This window comes from Pinus tabuliformis, chromosome 3_2, assembly GCF_031772625.1.
Source record: "Pinus tabuliformis cultivar Carrire ecotype Pingquan chromosome 3_2, CPIR1, whole genome shotgun sequence".
NCBI classification, from domain to species: domain Eukaryota; kingdom Viridiplantae; phylum Streptophyta; class Pinopsida; order Pinales; family Pinaceae; genus Pinus; species Pinus tabuliformis.
Window position 1 is genome coordinate 2,965,440 of NC_142302.1, and position 18,346 is coordinate 2,983,785.

An 18,346-nucleotide genomic window follows, 5' to 3' on the forward strand; every position below is an offset into this window, starting at 1 on the left:
GGCTCTAGAAGTAGAATCAGGGGAGATAGAGGAAGAAGAGGGCTTCCTCTTAGCATCATCAATCACTATAAAGGGTTCAATGAACTTCTTGGTGGTGCCATCTTGAGAATATTTGGAGCCAACGGGTGCCTGGCTGTGTAATCTTGGGAGGAGCCCTAGATCAAAAATGGACATCACTCTTCAAGGTTAAGGGAAATATCCTTTGAATGGGAATCTGGTTGCTTTGATAGAGTTAGAACAATTTCATGAATGTGGTTTGCTAGAAGAGCTATGACTTGAAGGTCTATAGTTTTTCCGTTAGTTAGAGTCTGTCTTGAGTCTTTCTTCCATAAAAGCAAATGCAATCCTTTTGTGGCTTCTGCATAATCTGATGAATATTTTATATAAGCAATGGTGTTTAGGGGAATTTGGAATTCACTCAATGCCAACCCTCCAACCAAAGGACATGCATAGTGTAGAGAAATCCTATGATTTCAAGAAAAATAAATTAAGAGTTTTGCTGTAAAGAGAATGACACTTTCTTTCTCCTCAGATAATCATTGCTCCAAATCTCAAATCAACATTACCTAGAAATCCTCTTATTTGTGCAACCATCAAACATCCCTATAAGAAAAACGGGCGGTGAAATTAAAAATTGTGCCCTAGAGACAACCAAACCTCTAGAGTGAAAGACAAGATACTCTATGAAGTTCATTTACGTAGGTATTTGATTTTTTTCTCCAGAGAAATAAACTCCTGTCACCCTTCCGCACAGAAGAGTTCAGATTGAGGATGCTGGTACCTTGCCAGTGCGGTGTGGATTTATATGATAATATCTGATGTATGAATATTTCAAGTTGATTTATTGATTTGCATCAGTGCTGTTTTTGTAATGTATCTTTGATATACGTTCATGGAATGGTTAAGAAATGTCAGTGTAAGGGGGATCCTTCATATAGTAATGGATTAAAATGTAATAGTTAGAATGTAGGTAAGTCCTATAAGGATATACAAGTCAATTTTGAAAGTACTTTGTTACGTGTGTTCTTTGTTAACTGAAAATTGAAGAAATGTCTAATTTTAAGGGCTGTTGGTTATATTTTCAAGCAAAAGTAGTTCTCTTTGATTATATAATTGTTTGGCAATTTGGGAGACTATTTGGTTCAAAATGGTCATTGGCTACATTTAATATCGGAAAGGCTCGTTTAGTGATCTTTATTTATTTCACTTGAGTATAATTTGCTATCTTTGATATGCCAGTTTGTGCGACACTCTAAAAGATTTTGCACAGGTATATTGTGCTATAACTTAATCGATTAACACAGTTGATTCTTTTTTGATTATTTAGGCGGCAGATTCTCTTAGAGGAATGTTCTCTGACACCAGCCAGAGTGAGATGGCGGCCTTTATATCATATGCTTTGGCTTTTCCAACACAATTTCAGGCTCTCGTGGACACTTATGATGTAGGTTGTGTGTGTTTTTAATATATTTGTTCATCTTTCCTTGTTGCTGTCATATGTAACAATGCATTTATTACCTGTGATCATTCATTCGTTGTTTGTATTCCTATATAATGAAGCCATGTGCTATCTATTGATGTTATGAGAGATGATTAACTGAGAGAGTGGTACATATAATCATGGGTATCCCACCTTGGGCTCTTGGTTATGTACTTACTGCAACATCAACATGAATATATATAACATTTATTATTGTCTCCATATTATTGTGTGTATGCACCAAGATCTGAAATTTAGCAATTGTTTGTCTTTGTGTGTATGAGAGAAGGAAAGAATATAATATATTATAATATAATAGAATCTTTTATTAAATGTTCATGATTTCAAGCAGTCTATGGGATGGGATATTACATATGAATCTCATATATGTTGAGAAATGTAACTAGTATCGGTCTTCATAATTGTATTTTAGTCATGATTTAATATATTTGTCAAAAAGAATTAAAAGAAAATTTATTGGAAAAGAAAAATTATTTATAAGCATGGGTTTCATGTTTTATTTATTTTATTTCTAGGTCAAAGCATCCATTGTGTGCTTCTAGGGTTTATGTCATGAGTCATTGTCTATGTCATCTTGTCTTAGACCCTTCTTGGGCTTATTGTATCAAAGAAGAAATTTATTTTTGAGTCAAAAAATGTATTTTGTCCCTCATTCAGCAAGTCGGCCTGCCCTCTAGTCAAGTTCGCTGTGTTACCCACTACTTGTGGGTAGTATATATAGGAGAAAATTTTTCTCCTAGATGGTGCTCAACCAAGAGCCAACAGCCCCTTGTAGCCACCAAATAGCTCGATGTGCCATTATCTCTGCCACCTGAGCCAACCATGTGGTCCCTCGCTCACTTGTTATGATTGTATGTTTGAAGGTGGGCCGCCACAATGGTGGAGGCTGAATGAACGATGACTCTAAGCAATAAAAGAGAAGGGAGTGCGACGGAGAAGGGATCCTGGGGTTGGCTTGAAGAATGTAGTGCAAGAAGGAAGAACTTACAGTGAAGAACTACAGTTAGAGCAACCTTAATTGTCCTTGAAGCTTTTGGGCACGGGGGCCAAATTACTTCAAATTTGAAGTATTTTGGAGTTGGGTACCGAGATTTTGCCCAGTTTGGCAGGGAGGTGTTGGTCTTTTGGTAACAAGAGCGAATTTGGAGCGTCATTAGCTCGGGATTGACCTCAACAGCGAAAAAAATTTCCACGTATTCTTCTGCAAATTTAAAATTCTAAACCCTAATTACTGTCTGCTTAAGAATTCCATAGTTAGGGTATTACATTCTGGTATCAGAGCCATTGGTTTCAAACCCTTTCGACCTTATAGGCTGTACGCATTATGTAAATTCCTGTTGGATTGTTGCGTTACATTCTGTGTTTGGATATTGTGTCTTCATGAAAATTAAATTCTGAATGACTACCAGAATGATTTTTTTTTGACCTGGTGAATCCATATTTCTAATAGTCTCTGTGCTGGTGTTAACATCCTGACTGCCTTAATATTTTCCAAATTTATTAGGTAAATAAATAGTTTTGTTAGTATAATTGAATAGCTATGTATATATTATTTTTTTCTTCCTCTTCAAAACTTGCTCCTGCGCTGAACGAATAATGGCAAATATGCCTGCGAAGACCTTCCAAATCTTCTGACGATATCGGATGGGATGGGTTCAAATAATATTATTACATACATCATGGCAAAAGATTATGGACGGTGTTTATGAAACAATAAATTTTTGTCTTTCATGATGTAATTCGGGCAAAAGATTAGGGACAATGTTCATATTTAAAATTTGCGTTTAATGCTCTAATTCGAGGGAAAGATGAAGTCCGGTGTTATTATTTAACACATAAAAAACAACTGTGACTTTGTCTGGGACACAGTTTGCTTTCAACTCGTCAGTTTTGTTTAATCCACACTACTTACTACCCATTTTCTCAATGCCTTTCTTTATCGCATGACAGCTCCGCTGGCTCTATGCCATATATATGTGTGTGTGTCTTTCGTATTGATTTTGGGTGTCTGTGGTCTACATCGTTTTCAGGATCAAGAGTCAATCTGTGTGACCTCTGCTATGTACTGATTTTCAAACTCAAGAATCAAGGATGGGGTTCAAACCTTGGGCGCCTCACCTCACCTCCGATGAACTCAGAAAATTAAAAATAACAGAGTCCATAATATGAATTGAATTAACATTTTATTGAGCTATTATAAGATTTTCGAAGCACAAGTTGTTGGTTGGGCCACAAATCACTCTCCCTCTTTCTTTCTATTAACCCACATCTTTATTGTCTTTCTCCATTTTGCTCACATCATGTGGCATGCCCATAACATCCTAATATTTATATTAGGCCTTCACATTTAATCCAACAATGTTAATCCATCAAAATTAATTATTTTTATACATGTTTGATTTTTAACTTATGTTTCAATAAGATAACATATGTAACATTTTTGCTCAGCGAATCATATTTTTTTTTTTAAAGTGATTTCTCTTCATAATGAGGTGACATATATTGAATTGCATTTTTTTTATAAGTGTTGCACATTGCACATTATAAAATTTAATTTATTTATGTTATTATTTTCAAATGAGGTGATGTTAGTCTTTATTTTGTTAGTTTTTATTTTACTATTAATTAATTGATTTTGTCAAGTAGGTATCCTAATTTAGGTTTGAGATTATAAATGATAACAAAATTTGACTTGAGCAACAATCCTTAAAAAAAAAATTGCAAAATATAAATTTTAAATTAATACACCTTGTTTTTTTTTCAATCATCTATGTACTTTACTCAAGTGGCAACTAGGTAGTGTGATTTTGTGGGAAGAGGGTCATCGAACAAGGCAACTTGGTATGTCTTGCCAGTTGAAAAGGAGAATTGACGCGAATTTGAGCGTTGAAAGTGACAGAACATAGGTAGAACATGTGGGTACGATTTTCTTTAGAAATAGGGGTCAATACATTTCTTTTATTTGCTTTATTCAAAATAAATTTTTCATATAAAATTTTTAGTAAAAGGGGCCAATTAAATATTCATTAAATTATTTCTTGACCAATTTAATTTGTTTTAATGATGAATTTGTAATAATCTTTATAAAGTTGATTACATAAATTATGTTAATAAAATCAAGTCTTAATATCCTATACATTTTCGACTTAGGTATCTATCTATATCATTTATATCTAATTCATAGTACTTCTTGGTCTAGATATATTTGTTAGGCTACTCAGAGAATTAATCATCTCATTAATAAAGATATCTAAAGTTAATAACCCTTCCTTGAGCATAATAGGGTTAAAAATGCTAGGTAGTTTTTACAAAGTAATACTATGAAGTAGGAGGAACTATATAAACATTATTATGCATTAGAATAAATCACCATGCATTAGGAGTCAGGACAAGGAGGTAGCGAGACCACCCTCCTTGACCTTAGTACCAGTAAGACCTACTTGTAGGTAATAATAGCAGAAAAGCTATACCCGATTATGAGTTTGAATTTACGAAATTATATTTATTAAATCTAAATTGCACCTCAGATATTCATAATCTTATTATGCATCCAGGAAAAAGATGTGATGGTAAATACATATCAACGACGACAACGCCATCAGGTAGCATCGCCATCACTAACGCCAATATTGTCGTCATCACCAACGCCAATATTGTCGTCATCACCATCGCCATTGCCATTGCCATTGCCATTTTCATTGCCATCGCCACCACCGAGACCATCATCAGCACCAACCGCTTCAGCACCTGAGCTAACCATTATAATGCGCTCATTAGAAGCCATCTTGGAAACATTAAAAGGGCTGCCAATAGCTAATACCAAGGAAGAGAAACCTCGCCTTGGGGAAAGAAAACTAGAGTAGTCCAAAGGTTTTGATTATAGACAATCGAAGGAAGATATTTCTAGGGAGCTGCAAAAGATTAAACTCCCAAAATTTTCAGTTGGGTAGGCTGGAGAACGTGCAGAAGCATGGCTGGAAGGAATGAACAAATGTTTTGCGTTAAAAGAGTATTCTTCTACCTCCAAGACGAAGATTTCCATATTCCAGTTAAGAGGAAGTGCTTTGATTTGGTGGGAAAACAATTACACCTCGCAACAAATAATGTTCCCTGGGAATTGTTCGAGGAAAGATTCTGCGCTAAATACTTACCACCTTACTTTCAAGAGAAACAAGCCGGACCTTTCCATATGTTAGTCCAAGGTAATAAGGCAGTGGAAGAATATGAGATAAGGTTTATGGAGCTTGTGAAATTTGTTCCTTATCTAGATACTGATGAATGTCAGGCCGAACACTTTGTATATGGACTAAATCCTCGAATCAGAGCCATGGTTAGAATGTGGAAGCCATCATCAGTAGTTGAGGCAGTTGAATGTGCCCTTTATGGAAAGGAGCATCTAGGGATAAAAAGGGATATTAGGCCAACAAAACCCCTACAGCCAGGGTTTCCAGGGAAGACTCCTCGAAACTTCTTTAGGGGGAGTAGCTCGAGACCACCTCCTTATGGTAATAGATTTACCCCAAGAGGAGTTGGAGCAAGAGCTCCCATGACAGTTAATACTATAGTTGCTGAATTGTCAAACACAAGTCCATGGAAATCTCGAGGAACTACTAATAGAGGAAGAAACGCGAGAGGAAGTAGCACAAGAGGATGAAGTTCCTTGTCTAGAAACTCACAATCTGACTCAAGGGGACCATCCCAGGTTAATTGTTGGGGATGTGGAGGACCGCACTTTCAGCGTGATTGTCTGGAAGCCTCGTCAAATGTAATGCATCGAGCAGGAAAAGAACCATCATCAAATACCCAAGGTAATCATAGAATCCATGTAGTAGTCAACAATAATCAAGCAGAAAGTCAGTCCACTGTAGTAGAATCCTCAAGTACTATTAACGGTATAAAACTCAAAATCTTATTTGATACTGGTGCGACTGATAGTTTCATTTAATCATATGCATCAACCTATAAGCAAAACGATTTCAGACAGGTGGAAATGGCGTTAGGAGAACTTCAGCCCATAGACTTAAGTGTGGAGGAATGCAAAGTTGATATAGGGACTAAGTTAAAACTTTATGTCACAGCGCTAAGGACTTATGACCTTGTCATAGGTATGGATTGGTTAGAAGCTCATCAAGCTTGGGTAGACTGTTATGGGAAAATAATTATTTGTATAAATGATGAAGGAGAGATGATCCAAATCCAAGGTATCAAGAGAAAGGTATCTTTACGCTTCATCTCAGTAATGCAAATGAAGCGTTGCTTAAGGAAAGGTTGTTAGGTATATGTAGTTAAGGAAGTAAGCAAGGAAAAAGGATCGTCCTTAGAGCAATATCTGGTGTTATCTGAATTTTTGGATTTTTTTCCAAAGGAACTATCAGGATTACCTCTTGAAAGAGAGTTGGATTTCACGATAGAATTGAAACCTGGTACAAAACCAATTTCTAAAACACCTAACAGAATGGCAACTCCAGAACTTCAAGAATTACAAATTCAGTTGAAGGAATTATTGGACATAGGACATGTTTGACCTAGTATTTCACCTTAGGGTGCCCCTGTAATTTTTTTCAGGAAGAAGGATGGTTCTTTGCGGTTATGCATATACTATTGAGACTTAAATCGAGCTACAATGAAGAATAGGTATCAAATGCGTCGAATTAATGACCTCTCGATCAAATGAAAGGAGCTTTGGTCTTTTCAAAAATTGATTTACGATTAGGTTATCATCAACTAAGAATTAAGGAAAGCAATATCTCTAAAACTACATTTTGAACATGCTTCGGAACTTCACTATGGTACCATTTGGGTTGACCAATGCACCAACAATATTCATGAACCTTATGAATAGTGCTTTCCGCAAATATCTCGACCAATTTATACAAGTCTTCTTATATGATATTCTCATTTACTCCAAAAATGAGAAAGAGCATGAAGAACATTTACGAATAGTATTATCTTGCCTTAGGGAACACCAATTATATGGAAAGTTATCCAAGTGTTCTTTCTTTCAGAAAAAGATTCATTACTTAGGTCATATTATATTTGGTGAAGGGATCTCAGTAGATCCTGAGAAGGTAAAGGCAATCATGGAATGGCCGATACCGAAAAATGCGCATGAAGTGCGAAGCTTTATGGGTTTAGCCAGCTACTATCAAAGGTTTGTAGAAGGATTCTCCAAAATTGCAAAGCCGATCACAACCCTCTAGCGTAAAGGTGTTAGGTATGAATGGACTGAGGAATGTCATAGAGCATTCTCTGAACTTAAAAGATTGTTGACCAGTGCACCAATCTTGCGAGTCCCTGATATGGACAAAGATTTTACTGTGTACCGATGCATCCAAGCAAGGATTAGGTGCAGTATTAATGCAAGATAGAGGCGTAATAGCATATGCCTCAAGGAAATTAAAGCCTCATGAAGAACTCTACGCCACGCACGATTTAGAGTTAGCCGTTGTAGTGCTAGCTTTAAAGATATGGAGACACTATCTAGTAGGGAGAAGCTTTATGCTCAAAAGCGACCACCAAAGTTTACAATATTTGTTTACTCAAAGAGACTTGAATGCTAGGCAAAGACGATGGAGTGAATTCCTAAGTGAGTATGACTTTGGAATTTCGTACATTAAAGGAAAAGAGAATGTAGTGGCAGATGCTTTAAGTAGAAGACCTTAGATATTTTCCCTCATACCTATCAAGGTAGACTTGAGGAAACGAGTACTAGAACATCTCTTGAGTGATAGTTGGTATTTAAAAGTAAGATCTGGGCTTGATAGTAAAAATCCAAAGGAACCTAAGTTTGAGGGATATGAACTTGAAGATGATGGAATTTTGCGATTTCATGGAAGGATGTACATACCTGATAGTGGATCTCCAAAACACCATCCTTAAGGAAGCCCATAGAGCATTATATTGTGCACACCCTGGTGTAAAATGTATGCTGATATAAAGAAACTCTTCTTTTGGGCAGGCATGAAATGCGATATTGTCCAATTCGTTGCAAAATGTCTTGAATGTCAGCAAGTGAAGGCTGACCATTGTCATCCAGCAGGTCTCCTACAACCTCACGACATTCCTATGACCAAATGGGAGATAATTTCCATGGATTTTATCATCGGGCTACCTCTTACTCCACAAAGGCATAATGCCATTCTAGTTGTGGTGGATAAATTAACGAAAAGCGCCCATTTCATTCCTGTAAGAGATACTTATGAAGTTGCTGACATAGCTCGGGTATTTATAAATGAAATTATTAGATTTCATGGAGTACCTAAAAAGATCATATCAGATAGAGATTCACGATTCACTTCAAGATTCTGGACTTGTATGCAATCAACCTTAGGAACTCAATTAAATTTAAGTACAACTTACCATCCTGAGATTGATGGACAAACAGAAAGGGTGTACCAAGTACTCGAAGATATGCTGAAGATGTACATTATGAACCAACAAACACACTGGGAAAGGAACTTGCCCTTAGTTAAATTTGCATACGATAAGAGTTACCACGGTTCAATTGGAATGCCTCCATTTGGAGCATTTTGCAATAGACCTTGCAGGACATTCTTAAGTTGGGCCAAGTTAGAAGATCGGGTGATAGTGTGGCCAAAATTAATTCAAGAGATGGAGGAACAAGTAAAACAAATTAGACAATGATTAAAAGAGGCACGAGATAGACAAAAAAGTTACGCTGATGCTCACAGGAGTGATAGGATCTATGAAGTAAGAGATCAAGTTTTCATCCGCATTAGACCCAACAAAAGCACCATCTGGTTTGGAAAAGGAACAAAGTTATCACCCCGATTTATTGGACCATTCAAAGTTCTGGAAAAAGTCGGAGTTGTCGCCTATCGTCTTGCACTAGCACCCCACTTGCATAAAGTTCATAATGTATTTCATGTATCTTTATTAGGACATTACATAGCTGACAAATCTGATAATCTTCAATGGAAGGAACTGCAGGGATCAGACGAGGGAACCATTTCGGTCGAACCATTACGTGTACTGGAACATAGGGTTCGATAGCTTAGGAACCGCCTGGTAGACCAAGTTAATGCCTAATGGGACAAGTTTAGCCTTGAATCATTTTCCTGGGAAGATACAAAGACCATATGTTGAAGATATCCCAACCTGTGTTGATTTTGACAAACTTAGAACTTTATTTTGTATATGACTATTTATTTTGATTAGACACTTAATTCTATCATTTTGAAGTATCACATGTAAAAATGAATTTTATTTTGCTGATACATGGATACCCATAAGAAATACGTTATTTACTTAACTATGTTGGTACATGGTAAATGTTATTTGCTTAACTCTGCTGGTACATGGACACCAATACGAAATATGTAATTCAATTAACATTGTTGGAATATAGATACAAATATAGTATTTGATTAACCTTACTATGAAATCTAAATTATGAACTATGTTATGGATGAGATATCTATAATTTTATTTTATTCCTGCATATTGACATGATTGATGAGGTGGAAATAAAAGAATGACTACATTTAAATATGAAAGCTAACTTACTGATATATGGGCTAGGTATGGCCAAGTACGTTATATCATAGACAACTACATATATGAATTACACGGAATTTGTTATTTAAATATGAATTGTTTTGAATATATTGATGCATATGTTAAAATGTATGGACAAGTGTTTACATTGCAGATAACATTGTTACCAAATGACCACGTGATGACAAAAGCTCCAAGAACAATTAAGGTTTAATAAGATTCCATGATAGGGTGTTTACACTGGTCCTGAAGGAGGGGTGAGATATTTCCCATTGTTTATCCTCCAAAACTTGGAGTCATGGGAGGATTGTGCAAGTCACGATCCCCTAGACGTGTGATGATGACTGCCAGATGCCTACTGGAAAATCAAGTCGATATAGTCGACGCTGTCATTCTTAAAACTTATGAATGGTTAGAATAGTATAGTTGACGCCATGGCATACTCCAATAGAGGAAGGATAGGATGAGAGCGGAAGAGATTAGGAAGGATAGGGTGATTCTAGAGTAGCTTGGGAACCCGACAAGGGAAAGGTATGACTATTAAGCTTGTAAAACTATAAATGTTCAAAATTCAAATCCTACATAATTATACTAATCATTAATTAACTACTGATATACTACATGAAATATAATTTTGAGACTAACTTTTCTGAAAGAGGGGTGTACATAATGACCCACCTACAATTTCAAACATAACGTAAATATTAGCATGCATACGAGACATGCATATGATAGCTACATATGCATGTATCGCATATGCTGCATCAGTATATATGCAAACCATTTATAAAGTCCAATGAATGAATTATTAACATGCAGGGTAAATACCTAAACTCGTCAGAATCAAGTAAATATATATTTATGGAATACTTGTTATACCACCACTACAAAATAACTAATACATTATTCCATATATATTAATACAAAAGAATTATATATATATATATATATATTACATAAAAAAATAACTATGTAAACATAAAGGTTCTAAATTAAATTATTAAAGTTAAAAGTTAAAAGAGAATTATGTTGTTATAAAAGAATTAATTTTTAAATTTAAGATCAAACATTAAAAGAGAAATAAAATAATATTAAATAAACCTTAATGAAAAGGGAATACGTATATCAATAAAATTGGTGAATGTCAAATAAAGCATGAATACCTCCTTAAATCACTATGAGGAGCCACGCAAAGAGACAGGGGGCAACAATCCCTGCCTCACAACGACGACGGTGGAGGATAAATGAACGATGGCTCTAAGCAATAAAAGAGAAGGGAGTGCGACAGAGAAGGGATCCTGGGGTTGGACTGGAGAACGCAGTGCAGGAAGGAAGAACTTACAATGAAGAACTACAGTTAGAGAAGCCTTAATTGTCCTTGAAGATTTTGGGCACAGGGGCCAAAGTACTTCAAATTTGAAATATTTTGGAGCTGGGTACCGAGATTTTGCCCAGTTTGGCGGGGAGGTGTTGGTCTTTTGGTAACAAGAGCGAATTTGGAGCATCAACAACCCGAGATTGACCTCAACAACAAAAATAATTTCCAGGTATTCTTCTACAAATTTAAAATTATAAACCCCAATTACTGTCTGCTTAAGAATTCCACAATTAGGGTATTACACTCCCGACCCCAAAGGTATGGCTTTTCATTGGTATGGTTGAGTAATTTTCCTTATTTGTCATGGGCACTTTGCGCATGGATTGGTGGGGGGATTCGGTGGAATGAGTGCACTAGGTTTGTACTCTTGTCTCCACTACCCGATTTTGTGGTTAGCCTTGTAGCCTAGTCCTGTGGGATCTACTTTACTGACCATTAGCTTTAGGGTTGACACTACATGGGAAACACCAATTTTGGTTGCGTGGTCCTGCTTCCCCACGCCATATACATCACTCCCTTCCACTCATTTTAGCCCCATTCATCTCTTTCCCATCTAGGTGTACGTGTCTGCTGCTTCCACATAGGGTTAGTGAGGCCCTTGTGAAAATTCCTAAACCGGAATCTCTACTGCAACAAAATGATGTTACTTCTCCTACTTGCTTAATCCATACAAGTTATTTACTGTGTTTTATGGTAAATATTGAAGCAAATACAACTGCAGTATTCACTATTTAAAATAATATGCCGAAACAAGAAAATTGAGCACAAGAGAAAAATGTCACGTAGGACACCATTATTTTGGACAATTGTCTCGGAAAAGCCCAATGTGGAAAAACCGGTGCAACAACTTTGAGGGTTTTATTATTATGCAGTAGTAATTTCTGAATACAACTTTTGGATGCCTTCTCGACAATCTAGTTACAGACAATATCACCGATAGAGAGATCTGTGAGATTACCATACATTATCATTGGAAATCCTAGATGATCCAACCCTTGAATGAACAACCCCTGGTTGCCTCTGTGCTACCTCTACACAGTGTCTACGTCAGCCCAATGTCACACTGTCTAGGAACTGCGTCACTCTTCTCGGCTGATCGATTTGCCTCTGAGATTCTGACTTTTGCTCTCCCGGTCTCACACCCCGACTTCCAGCTACAGAAATCGAACACTCCAGCAAATTTCAGACTCCCTCAAGGCTTCTTCGATGCCTCTGCGTCAGCCTACGTTGTCTCTGTGTGGCTCTGCACCAACCTCTCTGGCTCTGTGCTGCCTCTGCTAGATCTCTCTTTGCCTTATCTGTTGAGTATTCTCCGACCAGGAAAGATTTCCCTTCAAATACTATCCCTACCCCTCATTGCACAAGATCACTATAGAAAATCTCTTCGACAGCTGCTTTGCTTTAGAAAATCGAACTTCTAATCTCCCCTCTGTGTGTTTTCCAAATGACTCTCAAGCCTCCTTAAATAATCTTCTCGTTGACATTCAACGACCCAGATTAGAAGCTAATCAATGGCTAAGATCATTTCTGCTTGATCCTCGTCTTCTTCTAGAAGTTAGACCCACAGTGAGATTAATACTCATTAATTATCTTAATTTCCTAAGTTTAGACTTGGGGACCCATTAAAAATAATTAATTATTTTTAATAAAACTGTCTCCGGGAGTTTAGACTTGGGGACCTATTAAAAATAATTAATTATTTTTAATAAAACTGTCTCTAGGTGGAATTTCCCAAAACGCTCTCTGGGTTCTTTGAAATACATGTGTCGAAACCTCCTTGCAAAATTTGAGACTTAGAGCACATTCGATGCTACTAGAAATCAACATCCCTTTTTCTGTTAGTTTTTGTAGCATCAGATGTGTTCTAGCCATGAGATTTGGTGGAGAGGCTAGAATACATGTATTTTTCAATACCCATAAATCGTTTCTTGAAATTCCACCTAGAGACTACTTAATTAGATTTATTAGTCAGTTTTTAATATTTCCTAAGTCTAAACTTAGGAAAAATGTTTAATTAATCAGAATTAATTAAGTTATGGTGAGAATGTTCTAGAAAAGTACTTGGATCGATGTCTAGTTAATTCTAGCCATCGATTAAGATTTAATCGTGGCCGTTGAAGTCTCAACGAAGGATTATAAGAAGAAGTCGATGAGGCTTGGAGAAGACACACCAAATCAGTTGAGCATTTGATTTTGCTAGGAAATCGATCTCCAGAGTAGCAACATTTAGTTGTTGGAGGTGATTCAAAAAAATCGAAGCAGTGAGAGAGGGGCAGAGATAATGAGGTCGGAGGAAGATTTTCTAGTTCTAGCGAGTACATTGTAGAGAGACAATGATTGCCACAGAGAGGCAGTGGAGAGCCCTCTTGGGGAGATTTCCATTTTGTTGGGGAGAACGAGAAATTCTAAGCCAGAAGTTGGGCAGAGGGACCGGAGGCAAAGAGTATCAGTTTCCCAAACAGCAGTTGACAAGACAGTGAGAGGTGATGTAGTTCCGAGCTTGTGGGATGTAGTGACTGGGCAGAGGGAGCAAGGAGCAGCTCAGTTCGAGCTGAGGTCAGTATTGGATCGCTTGTGGAGTGATAAATTTTTCTCACTAGTTATTATTTCTAGTGATTTCTCTGTTTGGAGTGCTAGTTTAAGTGTCCATAGATTGTACTCAGTTTTTAGTACTGCATAATATCAAAACCCTTAGCTACTGCATCTATTTTTCTGAGTTGGGTTTTTCCGGGGACTCTATCCAAAAATAATGGTGTATTTTGTGTGTGTGCATCTATTTCTTCTAGCATTTTTATTTCTTCCGCAGTATTTTATTTGTGAAGGTTGAGTGTATTTAATTCGATATTTTCTGTAGCACACAAGTAAATTGTTTAGTTAAATTAAGAATTAACATCAGTTGCTACGATAAGATTCAGGGTTAGCCGAATTTTCACATTTCCACACCTTGGGTTGGGCCTGGAACGATGTCCGGAGGTTGATGTAGCTAAAAATAGAAGAAAAAGCATTGTTTGGCCACTCTTAACAAGAAATGTACCACAAAATGCAAAAAGATGGTCGGGACATACAAATTTAGCCCGTGGGCAAAAGCCACAGATGATCTCTACCCCTTATCCATGGCCATCACCCTGGTTCCTCTGGGCCCTAGATGAGCCCCCTCCATCATTAAGGAACCCTTGATTGTCCCAACCCCTGGTGGGCGATGAACTGCCCCACCTTAATGGGGTATCCATTATTATATACAACACAACATGCTCTCATCAGCTAGAGTTCCGAGTAGTTATGAAGAAAAATCAAACAAAGGAAAAAAGCATATGAAGAAGGGTGGAAATATAAGGTCGGGTAACTCATGTACCATGATTTTCTCCCTCCTACACTCATGTACCCAGGTGTGGGCTTCCCCTATTATAGCTACCCTTGTACCATAACATGTGGTCTAGATGATTCCCCCGATCCCGAATCCGTTCCATTATTTTGTCATTCGCCACCTACCAATTGAGGGATGTACCTTGGACATCTCTCCCCTTTAAAGGATGAAACCACCTAATAGGGTCCTTGGTTAACCCCCTTATTGAGCCTGGAGACACTTGTACAGGCCTAAGTCCGCGATGGGCATGCCACCATGAAGTGCCCCATTGATTCCACGACTTGTAAGCTCTTTTACTTGATTATTCTAATGATTTGTTGTATTGGAGGGCAAGGGGACACATTGTATCTTCTGCAATATTGTAGGTGGGTCTCCATTTAGGGCTTGGTATCCCTATATGGGATCCTAGCCCTCCAGAGGGCCACATTGGCACTTGTAGGGTGAGCGTTGAGATCCATGGGCCTCCACCATAACAAATACTTCATGGATCCCCAATACCACTCATTGATTGCTTGTGTTCCACCTTTTGGATGAGGATGATGCACTTGGTTTACCATGCCCAGCCGGCTCCACACTTGCACCATACACTTGGCAAGGTTTCCAGGGTCTAGAGGATGTCTCCCGTTGTAGAGGGAAGGCTTACATCATCATCCTGGCCCTTATAGATGGTCTATAGGAATTTTTGATCCACTTGGAGACCCATGAGGATGTCCTTATGCCCCCACACCCACTTGGGAGCACCATAGATTCTTGCTTGGAAAACAAGGGTCAACCCCTTATCTATTGTGTTGGGAGTCCAGTTTCACATCATGGCACCATTTGGACTTCATTTAGGCCTCCTCAAAGGCCCAACAACTCACTATATTTATCATTCTCTCCTCTTGAGAGGCTTATTCTTGTTATTGAGCTATCCTGGTGGGCTTCTCACCAAGGAATGTTATTGTAGCACATTATTTTATTATTTGGGGCTCAAGTAGGCCATATTAGGCAAATCAAACTCATTAGTGATTGTATAAATACAAGTGAGGTGATTTATTTTCATGATCATCACTTGGATTGGATTATTAGCTCTTGTGAGATTTTCGCTATCCCGTTTGGAGGATGAGTTTGGATGATATGGAAAATTTTTGATGTTTGGATCTATCTAGTTTGACTTGAAGCTTCATTATTGGCATAATTTGATGATTGGATATACTCTTTTGTACATGTAAGTGCTCTTTTTCATGCTTATTCTTGTTATTTACTTTGTCACATGAATGTTGTGATTTTCGCTATACAAGTCTGAAATTTATTGCTTTCCTATACAAATTGGTGGAAATTTTGATCTTTTATAGTGTTGCATCATGTCATGGGCCATGTATAAATGGTTGAATGTTCCTAGAGATAATTTGTGCTAAATACATCTCGATAAGTCATCAATTATTGCAAATTGAAGTACAAAGTCCTTGAACTAGCTTTTCACATGCCCTAATGCCATGCGAAGTTGCTTAAAGGCCTTCTTGATTGGGTGAATTTTTTCCAAACAATAAATTATCCTTAATTCCATCTCTCCCAAAGGACAAGGCATAGGTGGTCACTTTCAAAGCTTATTTCTCTCATCTCTCTTTCTCTTTCTAGGCCTAGCCTCTATAGGTCACCTAGGGAATCATTTATCTCATGTTCTAGCAATCAAAGGACTTCTATATCTTGCCCATAACTTCCCTAGAGTTTCCTTTAGAGGCCCTCCAAATTTCACAAAATTCCGATTTTAGGATCTCAAGATATTGCAAACCCTAGCCCAATGATCATCTCTTGCCCTAGGTTTCCCTTGGCTAGTGAAGGATAAGGCACTAATCCTTCCATAGGTGGTCACTTTCACAGCTTATCACTCACACCTTTCTTTCTCATTTCTATGCTTAGCCTCTATAGGTCACCTAGGGCATCATTTATCTCATGTTCTAGCCGTCAAAATACTTCGATTTCTTGCCCATAACTGCGTTAGAGTTTCTTCTAGAGGTCCTCCATATTTCACAAAATTCCGACTATAAGGTCTCAAGATATTGCAAGCCCTAGCTCGAGGATCATCTCTTGCCCTAGGTTTCCCTTTTCTAGTGACCTCATTTGGATCATTGCACTTTATTCCAAGAAGATTTGACCATTGATACTCTTCTCTTCCATAATTAGGTCAGACCCTCCTTAAGTAATCAATTCCACTTCCTTGACCTAATTTTGAGTCCACTTGGTCTCATGCGGTCCCATAACCTAACAACTATAATTACATAAAGATCATACAAAGACCAATACTCCATAAGGATTTCTAGGCCTAGGAATCATCTTTACAAGATATATTCCCAAACCCTAGCCTCAAGAATCCTTCTATCCCTTCCTAGAGAGCCTATCACCTTGCTTCCTAAGCAAGAAAGCCACACAGTTGAGTCTCTCTTATGAATAAGCCTTAGGAATCACTCCTCATCCTCTTATCGACCTATTCTACTAGTGATTCCCTTTTATACCAGGTCTCCTCCTATCAGTGAAAGTCTGTAATGAGCAGGGAGCCTTAACTGAGGTGATAGTGGGCTATCACTCCATTGTTGCCCTCAACCTAGTAGTTGTCCTTTAGGATCCCCTCTTAGGACCCCTGCTAGTTTGAGCGGTAACATTTTGGTGTCATCACTAAGGAGGAAGTAGGTCTGCCTCCCTAGCGAATCATATTGAGGAATTGATTCATAAACGACATTTCAAATATTCCTCTAGCGACTCCATTCATTGTTAAGACCCCTAGTTTGCTTGAAGGTGACAACATTCCTCCTATCACTAATGCTACTGCAAGAAGAGGAGAACGAACTCCATCATCTGTTAGAACTACCCTTCTCCCTGAATTTGAAAAGGTCAGTGATCCTTCCCAAAAAATGGTAAATGACTCTAGCACTGACCAAAAACAAGACCAACCTAAAATGACTAGGAATGAAAGGCGGTTGGCTAGTGTCTTTGCACCCTTGAACCTGAGCAATGACCCTAGACCTTTACCCGAGAAATACAATAACTGGTTGCCCAAGTTCAAGGGTGATGCTACCATAAGTGCTCGTGATCATATCAAAGAATTCTACTGGAACATTTCTCCTACGATGATATTCGATGAATATAGGATCATGATGCTTTTTGCTTTGTATCTTGAAGGACATGCAAGAGAATGGTACCTATGTCTTCCTCCGGGATGCATTGATAATTTTGACCAACTTGAGGAGTTGTTCATTAAAAGATGGTCATGTGATGCACAAGGAACCTTCAACATTGAGAAGTTCTATCAAATAAGTAAGGGAAGGGAAGAAATTAGGGAATTCATCCTAAAATTTGTCAGGGTAGTTAGGGACATCCCCGACCATTTGAGGTCCCCTAATGCTAGCATACTAGATAAATTCATTAAAGTTGTGGGTGGCCACCTAAACTATGCATTGAGGGATAAAGAACCCAAAACTTTGGCTGAAGTTAAGGAGATAGCCATAGACATTGAACAAAACCTACGAATCTCCGACATGGATGTGGATGAACAACCAAAGCTAAGGTCGAAGTCAAAAAGGGAAAATCCAAATATCGACACGAAGAAATC

At 37.8% G+C, this 18,346-nt stretch overlaps 1 protein-coding gene across 3 annotated transcripts in view; it reads left to right on the top strand.

Annotated features, from left to right (window-relative positions):
- The window catches only part of LOC149179520 (nicotinate phosphoribosyltransferase 1-like), a 496,243-nt gene that overhangs the window by 317,188 nt on the left and 160,709 nt on the right, over positions 1 to 18,346 (top strand). For all 3 annotated transcript variants that reach the window (XM_089415680.1, XM_089415682.1, XM_089415681.1), the window contains one exon: positions 1,328 to 1,444. In XM_089415680.1, the coding sequence (XP_089271806.1) occupies positions 1,328 to 1,444 (117 nt within the window). The remainder of the gene's footprint in view (positions 1 to 1,327; positions 1,445 to 18,346) is intronic.